Below are 14,366 nucleotides of genomic sequence, written 5' to 3'. Positions count from 1 at the left end.
TGTGCAAATGAACCCTAAGGGCTCATGCGCACATAACTGCTGAATATTCTGCAGCGATTTGACAGCACATGTGCGCTTCAAATTGCTGCAGAAACACTGCATAATGGATGCAGGTTTTTTTGTAGAAAAAAGCCGATTTCATGTGCTATGGCTGCTGCCCCCACCATAGACAAAGTGGGAGCTGCATCCATAGCGCACGGAGTAATTGACATGCTCATTTTATGAACGCACGAATTTGGTCAAAATCGCTGCGTTCATAAAAGCATCGTGCGCACGTGTCATGCACAATCTTCATAGATTATGCTGGGGACGCAGGACGCATGCATTTACGCTGCAGTGCAATACGCAGCGTAAATGCATGCAATTACGCAACGTGCGCATGAGCCCTAAGTGTAGATTCATGCAGTGTACACTCCAGAGCAAACACTGATAACTGAATGTGTTACATCAGACCTTGTGCTCATCTTTATAATTCTATTGTACTAATACTACAGTTCTGCTGCTCAACAAAACTGTCACTCACGGAGGAGTGTCTGTCCCCAGAAACCAGGAAGTAAGGAGACTGCAGAGTTGTGAGCTGCAAGAGACAATTTGACAATAAACCTTTAAACTAAATTTGTGGAAAGTTTAGGGTGGACACATCTGTACATTTGCCCCATAGCCGCCACTTGCAGACAAAATAGAAGACAGTGGCTTACTCAGCATAATCATCTGTGCAGCTCTCATCTTAAGGCCTAAGCCACACGGCGAGAAAAACAGTGCGAGTGGAGTGCGATAAAACATCGCATTCCCCTCAGACCAATTCTAGCCTGTGTGTCAGCACACATGAGCGATTATTTTCTCAGCCCTAATCGGACCGAGAAAACAATCGCAGCATGCTGAGACTCTTTCTCTCGCACCCATTCAAGTGAATGGGGCGAGAGAAAAATCGCACTGCACTCGCGGTACACCGGTGTACCGTTAGTGCAGTGCGAGAATGGCAATAGCCGGCTACGCAGAAGAGAGGGAGAGAAATCCCTCCCTCCCCTCCTGAGTGCCGGCCCGACCCCCGCAGCTGAAGTCTGCTCGCACGAACGGACCTCAGTTGCAAGGACACACGCATGACACTCGGCTCTGCTGTACTGCCAGCAAAGCAGTACAGTGTCATGCAAGTGGATCGCAGTAGTGCCCGTGTGGCCCCAGCCTAAAGGGATTGAGAGGAGATTTTAATGTAGCTGTACAGATTGCAGTATTTTCTTTTTCGCTCCTAATTGGGAGACCCAGACAGTGGGTGTATAGCTACTGCCTCTGGAGGCCGCACAAAGAACTACACTTAAAAGTGTAAGGCCCCTCCCCTTCTGGCTATACACCCTCCCGTAGGAGTACAGATTCCTCAGTTTTAGCTTTGTGCGCAAGGAGGTCAGACACGCACGCATAGCTCCATTGTTTTTAGTCAGCAGCAGCTGCTGACTATGTCGGATGGAAGAAAAGAGGGTCTATACAGACTCCCAGCATGCTCCCTTCTCACCCCACTTATGTCGGAGGTGTTTGTAAGGTTGAGGTACCCATTGCGGGTACGGCGGCAGGAGCCCACATGCTGATTCCTTCCCCATCCCTTTTTACAGGGCTCTGGGTGAAGTGGGATTTACCGGTCTCCAGGCACAGAGACCGTGCTCCATCTACAGCCCCTGGAGAAGATGCTGGATGGAGCGGAGTACATCAGGGACATGGCCCTGCTTCCTCAAGGTACTCTGTGTCCCCGTGTATCTGGCGCTCACACCGCAGCATGCTGGGTGTTGTAGTGCGCCGGGGGACATCAGCGCTGCGGCGCCTGTGCCATGGCCTCATTCAGCTCTGCTGAAGCAGGCACATTTATGGGAATAGGCCGCGCCGGCCGCTGGGACTGCGGCGCGGCTGGCACTTGTAGTGCGCCGGGGACTTCAGCGCGGCCTGCGCTTTTACGGCGGCCGCGCTGATAACTACAGTCCCCGGCTTTTGCGGCCTGCTTCCTTTCGTTCCCGCCCCCAGACCTGCCAGTCAGGAGAGGGGCGGGACGCTGCCCACGTCTAGAACTCGGGCGCCGGCCGCTCGAACAGCGGCGCGGCTGGCACTTGCGGTGCGCCGGGGACTTCAGCGCGGCCCGCGCTTTTACGGCGGCCGCGCTGATAACTCGAGTCCCCGGCTTTTGCGGCCTGCTTTCGTTCGTTCCCGCCCACAGACCTGCCAGTCAGGAGAGGGGCGGGACGCTGGCCAGTGCATCAGCGCTGAGGGCTGGAGTCGTTTTTACATACTCCAGCCCTCACAGTCAGCACAGAGGGGACACTGTTCCCGCACTTTTGTTTGGGAACTCCCACGGACCGCCCCTCTCCACAGAAGCCGGCAGCCATTCTTGCTGACACGCTGAGCTGCAGAGGGGAGCCGGGGAGACCCAGACAAGGCATTCTGCAGCCTCTTACCCGCTGTTCAGCGGGCGGTAAGCAGCCCTCAGGGCTCACCCCCTCTTGTGCTCGTAGTATTCTTAGTATTTTGTTTCTACAAATACTTTGTACTGCATAGCGCTGGTCGCCCTTTGGCTATAGACTCTCTCACATGCAGAGAGCCAGCAGCATGTCGCCCGTAAAACGCAAGGGTGCCAAGGCACAGACATTGTATGCTTCCTGCACCGCATGTGGGACTTTTCTACCGGCAGGCTCCACGGACCCCCATTGTGTGCAGTGCTCGGCCCCTGCGGCGCTTGCACAGTCGGGACCTCTGCTGGACGTGTCCCAGGGTGTACCACCTGTGACTGCTGTCCAGGTGACAGGAACTGAGTTTGCAGCTTTTGCTGACAGAATGTCTCTCACTATGTCACAAATTCTTGACACATTGCGAGCTAGGCCTGTACTTCAGACCACGGACACTGTGCATGTATTGCCCCCTGGTCCCCCTCAGCTCCTAGCTCCGGGACGGGCATCTACACCTCAGGGTGAAGACTCTGACTCGGACGATGGCCCCGGGCAGCCTAAGCGGGCTCGTTATGACGGGCCCTCACATTCATCTCAATGGTCTGGATCCCAGCGGGATGAATCTATGGGTGATGAGGCGGACTTAACTGATCAGGATTCTGATCCAGGGACCGCTCTCAATCTAGATACACCAGATGGTGACGCAATAGTTAATGATCTTATATTTAACATCAATAAGATGTTGAATATTTCCCCACCAGCTCCTCCTGTAGAGGAGTCAGCTTCGCAGCACGAGAGAATCCATTTCAGATACCCTAAGCGTACATTAAGCACTTTTCTGGACCACGCTGACTTCAGAGACGCAATCCAGAAACCCCACGCTTATCCTGAAAGGCGTTTTCCTAAACGACTTAAAGATACACGCTACCCTTTTCCCTCTGAAGTGGTCAAGGGTTGGACCCAGTGTCCAAAAGTGGATCCTCCAATTTCCAGGCTTGCAGCCAGATCCTTGGTTGCTGTTGAAGATGGAGCGGCACTTAAAGATGCCACTGACAGGCAGATGGAGCTCTGGCTGAAATCCATCTATGAAGCGATTGGAGCGTCATTAGCGCCTTCTTTTGCGGCCGTATGGGCACTCCAAGCTATCACGGCCGGGCTTGCGCGAGTCGACTCAGTCACACGTGCATTTGCCCCGCAGGTAGCACCATTGACCTCGCAAATGGCGGCATTCGCGTCGTACGCGATTAATGCTGTTCTTGACGCTACAAGCCGCACGGCAGTGGCGTCAGCCAACTCAGTTGTTTTGCGTAGGGCTCTGTGGTTGAGACATTGGAAAGCAGATTCTCATTCCAAGAAGTGCTTAACCAATTTGCCTTTTTCTCGTGACCGATTGTTTGGAGAGCGTTTGGATGAAATCATCAAACACTCCAAGGGTAAGGACTCTTCCTTACCGCAACACAGACAAAACAAGCCCCAACAGAAGAGGGGTCAGTCTGGTTATCGGTCCTTTCGAGGACAGGGCAGGTCCCAATTCGCCTCGTCAAAAAAGACTCAAAAGGACCAGAGACGTTCAAATTCTTGGAGGTCTCAGTCACGCCCAAAAAGACCAGCCGGAGGAACCGTTGCCAAAACGACGTCCTCCTGACTTGCGGTCTCCGATGCCCACACCCGCGGTCGGTGGGAGGCTGTCCCACTTTGGCGACATTTGGCTAGCAAATGTCAAAGACCGTTGGGTGAGAGATATTCTATCTCACGGGTACAGGATAGAGTTCGGTTCTCGTCCGCCAACTCGTTTCTTCAGAACTTCTCCACCACCAGACCGAGCCGATGCTCTGTTGCAGGCGGTGGCCGCTCTAAAGGCGGAAGGAGTGGTGACCTCCGTCCCTCTTCAGGAACAGGGTCACGGTTTTTACTCCAATCTGTTTGTGGTCCCAAAAAAGGACGGATCGTATCGTCCCGTCCTGGATCTGAAGTTGCTCAACAGACACGTAAAAGTCAGGAGGTTCCGGATGGAATCCCTACGCTCCGTCATAGCCTCAATGTCTCAGGCAGTGGTCACGACAGACGCGAGCCTATCAGGGTGGGGAGCGGTGTTTCTCCACCACAGGGCTCAGGGGACGTGGACTCAGGAAGAGTCCACCTTGCAGATCAATGTTCTGGAAATCAGAGCAATCTATCTTGCCCTGCGAGCCTTCCAACAATGGCTGGAAGGCAAGCAGATTCGGATTCAGTCGGACAATTCCACGGCGGTGGCGTACATCAACCACCAAGGGGGAACACGCAGTCGCCAAGCTTTTCAAGAAGTCCAGCGGATTTTGACGTGGGTGGAAAGCAGAGCGTCCACCATATCTGCAGTTCACATCCCAGGCGTGGAAAACTGGGAAGCAGACTTTCTCAGTCGCCAGGGCATGGACGCAGGAGAATGGTCCCTTCACCCGGACGTGTTTCAACAGATCTGTTGCCGCTGGGGGTCGCCGGACGTCGATCTGATGGCGTCACGGCACAACAACAAGGTCCCAGTTTTCATGGCACGGTCTCACGATCACCGAGCGCTGGCGGCAGACGCCTTGGTTCAGGATTGGTCGCAATTCCGACTCCCCTATGTGTTCCCACCTCTAGCATTGTTACCCAGAGTTCTCCGGAAAATCAAGTCCGATTGCCAGCGAGCCATACTCGTCGCTCCAAATTGGCCAAGAAGGTCGTGGTACCCGGATCTGTGGCATCTCACGGTAGGCCAACCGTGGGCACTACCAGACCGTCCAGATCTGCTGTCTCAAGGGCCGTTTTTCCATCTGAATTCTGCGGCCCTGAACCTGACTGTGTGGCCATTGAGTCCTGGATCCTAGCGGCCTCAGGTTTATCTCAGGGAGTTGTTGCCACAATGAGACAGGCTAGAAAACCATCCTCAGCTAAGATCTATCACAGGACGTGGAAGATATTCTTAGCGTGGTGCTTGGCTCAAGGGTTTTCTCCCTGGCCATTTGCATTGCCAATTTTTCTTTCCTTCCTGCAGTCTGGGTTGGAAAAAGGTTTGTCCCTTAGCTCGCTTAAGGGTCAAGTCTCCGCGTTATCCGTATTCTTTCAGAAGCGCTTGGCACAGCTTTCTAAAGTACGCACGTTTCTCCAAGGAGTTTGTCATATCGTTCCTCCTTACAGACGGCCATTGGAACCCTGGGATCTGAACAAGGTTCTCCTTGCTCTTCAAAAGCCGCCTTTCGAGCCTTTGAAAGAGGTTCCCCTTTCTCGGCTTTCACAAAAGGTAGTTTTTCTTGTAGCTGTCACGTCTCTTCGAAGAGTGTCCGAGCTGGCGGCGTTATCTTGCAAATCTCCCTTCCTGGTATTTCACCAAGACAAGGTAGTACTGCGTCCAATTCCAGAGTTTTCTCCCAAGGTGGTTTCTTCCTTTCATCTCAATCAGGATATCACTTTGCCATCTTTGTGTCCGCATCCAGTTCACCAATTTGAAAAGGGTTTACATCTGTTGGACCTGGTGAGAGCACTCAGGATTTACATTTCTCGCACGGCGCCTCTACGCCGTTCGGATGCGCTCTTTGTCCTAGTCGCTGGTCAGCATAAGGGATCGCAAGCTTCCAAATCCACCCTGGCGCGGTGGATCAAGGAACCAATTCTTCACACATACCGTTCTGCTGGGCTTCAGATTCCATCTGGACTGAAGGCCCATTCTACCAGAGCCGTTGGTGCGTCCTGGGCGTTGAGGCATCAGGCTACGGCTCAGCAAGTGTGCCAGGCGGCTACCTGGTCGAGTCTGCACACGTTTACCAAACACTATCAAGTGCATACCTACGCTTCGGCAGACGCCAGCCTAGGTAGACAGGTCCTTCAGGCGGCGGTGGCCCACCTGTAGGAAGAGGCTGTATGACAGCCCGTTCATGTGGTATCTTTTTACCCACCCAGGGACTGCTTTTGGACGTCCCACTGTCTGGGTCTCCCAATTAGGAGCGAAAAAGAAGAAGGGAATTTTGTTTACTTACCGTAAATTCCTTTTCTTCTAGCTCCAATTGGGAGACCCAGCACCCGCCCTATCTGTTTTTAGGGTTTCGTTTTTTCGGGTGCACATGTTGTTCACGTTGTTTCTTAAGTTCTCCGATCTAGTTATCGGATTGAATTTGTTTTTGAAACTGTTATTGGCTTTCCTCCTTCTTGCTTTGGTACTAAAACTGAGGAATCTGTACTCCTACGGGAGGGTGTATAGCCAGAAGGGGAGGGGCCTTACACTTTTAAGTGTAGTTCTTTGTGCGGCCTCCAGAGGCAGTAGCTATACACCCACTGTCTGGGTCTCCCAATTGGAGCTAGAAGAAAAGGAATTTACGGTAAGTAAACAAAATTCCCTTCTTTCTGAGTAAATGGAACAATCTTATTCACCATTTACCAGTTAAAGAATGGTGAGAAATATATATGACTAATTTACAAATATCTGTTAGTATAGTCTTTATTGAATAGTTTGGGACAATTATTTGCAGACAAGATATTCTATCTATTATCCATGTTATTTCAATCACTTTTCATGGGTTTTATTGTGGTATATTTAGTATTTCTTTCATTTATTGTTTAGCCAGCATTTTTACTTTTTATTATTTTTGGACAGTCCGACAAGCCAAGATGGCGTTTGTGAATACAGAAGTGAAACCCCCACGTGATGTACGTAGAAGACAAGAAAAATTTGGAACAGGAGCAGCAGTTGTCAGTGAAAAAGCAAGGTAAAAAAAGAAGAGCAATTGGACATTTTTGAAGTAATTTTACGTTTTAAATGTTTGTAGAGTATTTGCAGACACTGGCATTTTTCTCTTACACCAGGATTAAACCCTTCATGCCATTCACTAGCAGTTATAGCACTGCGCCATCTGAGGAACCCCACTCATTTGACAGGCCAAGTACTAGCAGTACAGTGTCTACACCAAGCAGTGTTGTCCAGCCTGGACATGATCCACGTAAACCACAAGTGAAAAGTAAGTAATGGTACTCATGTACAGAACAATAAATGCTGTTCAGACTTTTTGGTCTTAACCTGTCATTTCAAAAAACGCTATAAACCTCCAGATATAGGGTTAATCTGCAGGTTAACAGCGTTCTAAAACTGCTTGGCCGCCCCACTGAAAGCCCAGCTACTGGGAGGAAATGTACTTTATTCCTCCTGGCAGCCACGGGCTTTCAGTCATAGAGGCATGGGTGGAGCAGTAACCATGTCTCGGCCATGACTGACACCCAGCTCTGCATTGCATCAGTTCTGAGCCGCCTGTCAGTCAGTGTCGGGGAATAGCTACAGCCGCCAATCACTATGCACTGAGTGGTGACTGAAACTGCTCTGGCGCACCGACTGAGAGCTGGTGGCCCCTGGGAGGAATACATTTTATTCCTCCCAGTAGCTGGGCTTACAGTGAGGCAACCAAGCAGTTTTAGAATGCTATTTATTTGCAGATTAAACCCATATCTACAGGTTAAAAGCATTTTTTTACTTGACTGATTCCCTTTTAATTATGCTGTGTATACTTGTGCTTGTAATATACGCTGAAAAAAAGTCAGACTTTAGAGAAGTCTGTGTGTGAAGGTAATAATACACATTGAGACTGAAGTAGGATGATGGTTGATTGAGCAATTGTCTGGTGAACTATATTTACACCGACACTGCTGCGCATATTTTATTCTATGATGGCTGCTAAAATCATTCAGAATGGACATACTTGTTCAGTAACATCGAGAGAAGAATTGATGATCCTACTAAAATTATTCTTGAACATTCTTGGGATTTACGTTCACAGATTGTAGACTAGCAACTATCAGACTAAAATTTTAAACTTGTCAAGGAAATCTGTTAGGAGTATTCATTTAATGTATACGTCCGGTCCTGGCATATTCGATAAACATATGCATGATGTGAACGGTCTCAGATATGAACGTAGATCAGACTTTCCTGCTTCTGAACATTGGTAGCCAATTTCTAATAGTCAGAAAAATACAATACTAGTGTTAATGCCCATGTTATATCAATTCTCACACTGGAACAGCTCTGTACGATCTGCAGGCCTTGATATAGGATTGCTATATGGTAAACAATTGTAGTCATCCTTAAATTACAAATACCATAGGCCAGAGCGAAAACACCTTGATATTCTGATTTAAAAAGATTTTCCAAAAATTAAACAGCTGCAGGTTCCAAACAAGTACAGAAATAAGTGATATACCCATTACTTAAGGATTGTCCCACCACTAGTAATTACACGGTCCCCCATGGCATCTTATCTATATCCTCAATAAAGTGGTGTGCGAAATTAACTACAACAGCCAACGTGACTAGTGATGAGTGATCATGGCCGGACAGAATTAGGAAAAAATCATGCCACACGGCTTCACGTGATCCAACACACTGATGGCTAACATTGGTTCTGATGTTAACAAGGATGTCCTTGATGGCTCCAGTATATGTATATGTGCCTATGCTATAATGCAGGCGCTTTTGCAGTCCTCAGAGTGGTACTTGTGCCTGTAGGACTGTCATTCCATCACTGAACGCGTTATGCAGACTTGTTTTTATGTCCATAATTTCTAGAAAGTTCTCCTGGCCTAATTGTTTTTCTCTATATATTGTATCTACTTTCTATATTTTAGCTATCTTTCACCTAAACATGCCTTATAAGAAAATCATTATGCTTGTGTCTTTCAGAGGTCGCTCCCATGATGGCCAAAACAATAAAAGCTTTCAAGAACCGGTTTTCTCGGCGATAAAATAAGGAAGAGAAGGACTTTTTTATGATGAGGGGATTATTGCACTGGAAATCCTTGATAAAATAGCAGAAAGGACCCATCAGTTCCCGAAACAGTGTTGCCCTTCACCTTACCGTTTCCTTTTGCCCAACATCCTAATATACTCATGTTTTAAATATATGTTTCTTTCATCTCTCAGTTGTATGGCTCTGCAGGATTCCAGATAATTTGCTGACTTATATCCCTGGGGCCTTAGAATCACTGTGTCTTTTTACGTCACAGATATGGATCCTCACTGTTGGGGAATAATCAGTGTAGCACACTAAGATGATCTCATAACCCAGCGGAGTCCTCCTTTACAAATCAGTTTTTTACTGATTGAAGACAATTTACAGATAGGAAACTATTTTTGTGCAATTTACTATGACGGAATTAGGTACAAGGTTACATTTTTGGCAGAGTTGGAAGAAATCATGAAATGAATTTTACAGTTCTATGGATGCCTCAACTACTAATATGTACTTAGCAATTCTGATTTGATGTTTTCCTGTTGCAGTGTCATGTAATATTTGTCGTGAATTATTTTGCAGAATTGTTCTGTGACATAAAATTGGTGTCTCTGACCTCCATAAACATGTTTCATCATATCTGGGATCTATACATTGTAATATCAATATGCCAATGTGTTTGAATCTGTAATCTGGACTCTTAAAATCCTTTTAGGGACACGGTTTATGTAATTTTTTTCTGTTGCATTTTCCATCACTGTAGAAGCAAACATTTGGCCTGCATGGTATTTTCATACATTGCAGTCTCAGACAGTTCTGTATTTTTTTTTATTTGGGCTACCAGGTACCCAAATGTAAAAAAAAATGTTATAAATTCCTATGTGGCAGCTGTCAGTATTTTTGACCATTGCAGATGGTGTTTCTACTCCTTAAGAATAAATGGCAATATCAGACACTTGCTCTTTAGTGTAGGTCATTTGTGAAATGAGTATATTGTGGATTTTGCAGATTTCACTTTAACTGTAGCTACTGGGCAGGAGCTATAAATTTTAGGCCTTTATGTGAGTTTTTGCTTTATGTAAATAAATTCTTTTATGTGGTTTCAAAAAGATTAAAAATTTTAACTAGACTTATATATGCAAATGATTTTATCTGGCTCTTAATAAAATGTGAATAATGGATATCTTGTGTGCCTCCTATGGTTAAAAAGATGGAACATGAGATTTATACAATTCTATAGTGGCTCCAATTTTACATCAAATGTACTTGTCAGGTTCATGCTTTTAGTCTCTCATCTTACAATACTATATTGTTGCGAGACAATAGTTGTTGAAACCTATGTAAATTTAAGCAGCCCTTCTGTATTACACCCCCAGAGTGATCGCACTAATGTCTGTTCTCTGCCTATAGTAAAAATCTTACCAGCTGCCGTCTCCTGTTCTTCCCAGCACTGCTCCAGTTCCACTCCACCATCTTGTGACTACAGCTTCTGTCTGGAAGACACAGCTAATTATCATTAACTCAATATAAGTCTATGAGAGTATACTTCTGGCTCTGATAGACTTAAATGGAAGAGTCACTTTCGGCCCACCCAGCAAACACTGGAGAAATCTGGCAAGTCACAACTAACAGAACAGGACCGAAGTGGCGCCAAGATCAGCACGAGACCAGTGATACCATGAAGGGGATAAAAAAAAAACACCAAAGTGGTGCTTTAGCACCATAAGTCTATGGAAAATTGTACCTGGTTCTAAAGTTATTTAAATATCAACCCGAAAGGAAAGCAAAATAAAATAAGACAAACAAATGAGGTATCGAAAAAGAATTTGTAAATCTCCCTTACTATTTAGTACAGGAGCTTCTTCATCCTGAACACTAAACATAGAGCATTGCAATAATAACATGAAGCCATCCATCCGCACCTTGTGTCCAAAGGAATTACTCATACCGTAACAAGGAGCTGGACAGAACATATAGTACTGTATTGAGAGGCTACTAGAAAAGCAATGCTTGCATGTATTTCATCAATATGGATGTTATGTCATTGAAATGTCCAATTTATAAGATCAGCGACACATGATTGGATGTAATATCCAGGCAGTCTGTGGTACAGTATGCTTTAAATTAAAGCTAACACTGTAGTAATTACATTTCTCACTGCATATCAATAACTTTGTAAGAGTCTTGCCTAATTATATGCACTAAGGTTTTAACTTTCTTTTAAATTACTGTAGCTATCATTTAATTGAAACTTACAAGAAACGAGTGCATGGCCTGGCAAAGGATGGGAGTGTCTGTGTGATTGGAGTGGTCCTGGAAGAATTTGTATTATATCCTGCTAAGATCGTCAAATCGCAAACCTGAGTACATACCCTGCAACCTAAGAAAGCAATGTATCCAACGATTTCTGGTGGCTGAGTCTCCACACAGCGGAAGAGAGGATGACCCGTCAGAAAGGCTATGCTAGCAATCCATTGTGGCGCTGACAAGAGAGGAGCAGGCGCGACACAAATCGCTGGAAATAACTGCCAGGCTGGAGCGCTTTGCACAGTGAAACGCTGCTGAAATGAAGGAGGCAGAGTGAGTGGACAAGAACCCGACAGATACAATGGAGGAGATCAATGAGATAAGAGAGGGGTTCTGAATCGCAGGGAAGCGCTGATGCACACAGAGAAAATGGTGCCTGGTCAGAAAGATGCGGGCTTGGCACAACATATAGAACAGGAACCCACAATAAAGGACGTTTATTTAGCTGTCTCTTAAGTGTAATGAAACCTTGGTAAGTCTGATCACACATATAGGATCTCTGAAAGAAGATATGTCCCTAACAAGACATGACTTACAGAAAGCATCAAAAAGTCTGAGGGCAGAATAAGTCTGGAGGAAGCCCAGATTGCTCTGGTATAGTCAGAGTTAAAGAGACATACATAGAGTATTACTGCCTTATATAACAAAACAGATTATCTGGAAAGAAGGGAATTTTGTTTACTTACCGTAAATTCCTTTTCTTCTAGCTCCAATTGGGAGACCCAGACAATTGGGGTGTATAGCTTCTGCCTCCGGAGGCCACACAAAGTATTACACTTAAAAGTGTAAAGCCCCTCCCCTTCTGCCTATACACCCCCCCGTGCATCACGGGCTCCTCAGTTTTGGTGCAAAAGCAGGAAGGAGGAAAACTTATAAATTGGTCTAAAGTAAATTCAATCCGAAGGAAGTTCGGAGAACTGAAAACCATTCAACATGAACAACATGTGTACACAAAGAACAACAGCCCGAAGGGAACAGGGGCGGGTGCTGGGTCTCCCAATTGGAACTAGAAGAAAAGGAATTTACGGTAAGTAAACAAAATTCCCTTCTTCTTTGTCGCTCCATTGGGAGACCCAGACAATTGGGACGTCCAAAAGCAGTCCCTGGGTGGGTAAAATAATACCTCGTAATAGAGCCGTAAAAACGGCCCCTTCCTACAGGTGGGCAACCGCCGCCTGCAGGACTCGCCTACCTAGGCTGGCATCTGCCGAAGCATAGGTATGCACCTGATAGTGTTTCGTGAAAGTGTGCAGGCTCGACCAGGTAGCCGCCTGACACACCTGCTGAGCCGTAGCCTGGTGCCGCAAAGCCCAGGACGCACCCACGGCTCTGGTAGAATGGGCCTTCAGCCCTCAGGGAATCGGAAGCCCAGAAGAACGGTAGGCTTCGAGAATTGGTTCCTTGATCCACCGAGCCAGGGTTGACTTGGAAGCCTGTAACCCTTTACGCTGGCCAGCGACAAGGACAAAGAGTGCATCCGAGCGGCGCAGGGGCGCCGTACGAGAAATGTAGAGTCTGAGTGCTCTCACCAGATCTAACAAGTGCAAATCCTTTTCACATTGGTGAACTGGATGAGGACAAAAAGAAGGTAAAGAGATATCCTGATTGAGATGAAAGGGGGATACCACCTTCGGGAGAAATTCCGGAACCGGACGCAGAACCACCTTGTCCTGGTGAAACACCAGGAAAGGGGCTTTGCATGACAGCGCTGCTAGCTCAGACACTCTCCGAAGTGATGTGACTGCTACTAGGAAGACCACTTTCTGCGAAAGGCGTGAAAGAGAAATATCTTTCATTGGCTCGAACGGTGGTTTCTGAAGTGCCATCAGCACCCTGTTCAGATCCCAGGGTTCTAACGGACGCTTGTAAGGAGGGACTATGTGACAAACCCCCTGCAGGAACGTGCGTACCTGTGGAAGTCTGGCTAGGCGCTTCTGAAAAAACACAGAGAGCGCTGAGACCTGTCCCTTAAGGGAGCCAAGCGACAAACCCTTTTCCAATCCGGATTGAAGGAAGGAAAGAAAAGTGGGCAAGGCAAATGGCCAGGGAGTAAAACCCTGATCAGAGCACCAGGATAAGAATATCCTCCACGTCCTGTGGTAGATCTTGGCGGACGTTGGTTTCCTGGCCTGTCTCATAGTGGCAATGACCTCTTGAGATAACCCTGAAGACGCTAGGATCCAGGACTCAATGGCCACACAGTCAGGTTGAGGGCCGCAGAATTCAGATGGAAAAACGGCCCTTGAGACAGCAAATCTGGTCGGTCTGGTAGTGCCCACGGTTGGCCCACCGTGAGATGCCACAGATCCGGGTACCACGACCTCCTCGGCCAATCTGGAGCAACGAGGATGGCGCGACGGCAGTCGGACCTGATCTTGCGTAACACTCTGGGCAGCAGTGCCAGAGGAGGAAACACATAAGGGAGTTGAAACTGCGACCAATCCTGAACTAATGCGTCTGCCGCCAGAGCTCTGTGATCTTGAGACCGTGCCATGAATGCCGGGACTTTGTTGTTGTGCCGTGACGCCATTAGGTCGACGTCCGGCATCCCCCAGCGGCAACAGATCTCTTGAAACACGTCCGGGTGAAGGGACCATTCCCCTGCGTCCATGCCCTGGCGACTGAGAAAGTCTGCTTCCCAGTTTTCTACGCCCGGGATGTGAACTGCGGATATGGTGGATGCTGTGGCTTCCACCCACAGCAGAATCCGCCGGACTTCCTGGAAGGCTTGCCGACTGCGTGTTCCGCCTTGGTGGTTGATGTATGCCACCGCGGTGGAGTTGTCCGACTGAATTCGGATCTGCTTGCCTTCCAGCCACGGCTGGAACGCCTTCAGGGCAAGATACACTGCCCTTATCTCCAGAACATTGATCTGTAGGGAGGACTCCGACTGAGTCCAGGTTCCCTG

General features: G+C 47.6%; 1 protein-coding gene across 1 annotated transcript in view; it reads left to right on the top strand.

Moving 5' to 3' along the window:
• Positions 1–10,330, top strand: part of ELOA (elongin A) — a 113,370-nt gene extending 103,040 nt beyond the window's left edge. Inside the window, exons 9-11 of the mRNA XM_075336206.1 lie at positions 7,030–7,141; positions 7,239–7,390; positions 9,103–10,330. Coding sequence (XP_075192321.1) covers positions 7,030–7,141; positions 7,239–7,390; positions 9,103–9,164 — 326 coding nt within the window. The 3' untranslated portion in view covers positions 9,165–10,330. The remainder of the gene's footprint in view (positions 1–7,029; positions 7,142–7,238; positions 7,391–9,102) is intronic.
• The last annotated feature ends 4,036 nt before the right edge of the window (positions 10,331–14,366 follow it).

The sequence above is a fragment of the Anomaloglossus baeobatrachus genome, chromosome 2, assembly GCF_048569485.1.
Source record: "Anomaloglossus baeobatrachus isolate aAnoBae1 chromosome 2, aAnoBae1.hap1, whole genome shotgun sequence".
Classification (NCBI taxonomy): Eukaryota; Metazoa; Chordata; class Amphibia; order Anura; family Aromobatidae; genus Anomaloglossus; species Anomaloglossus baeobatrachus.
This window is presented reverse-complemented; position numbering and strand designations above follow the sequence as displayed.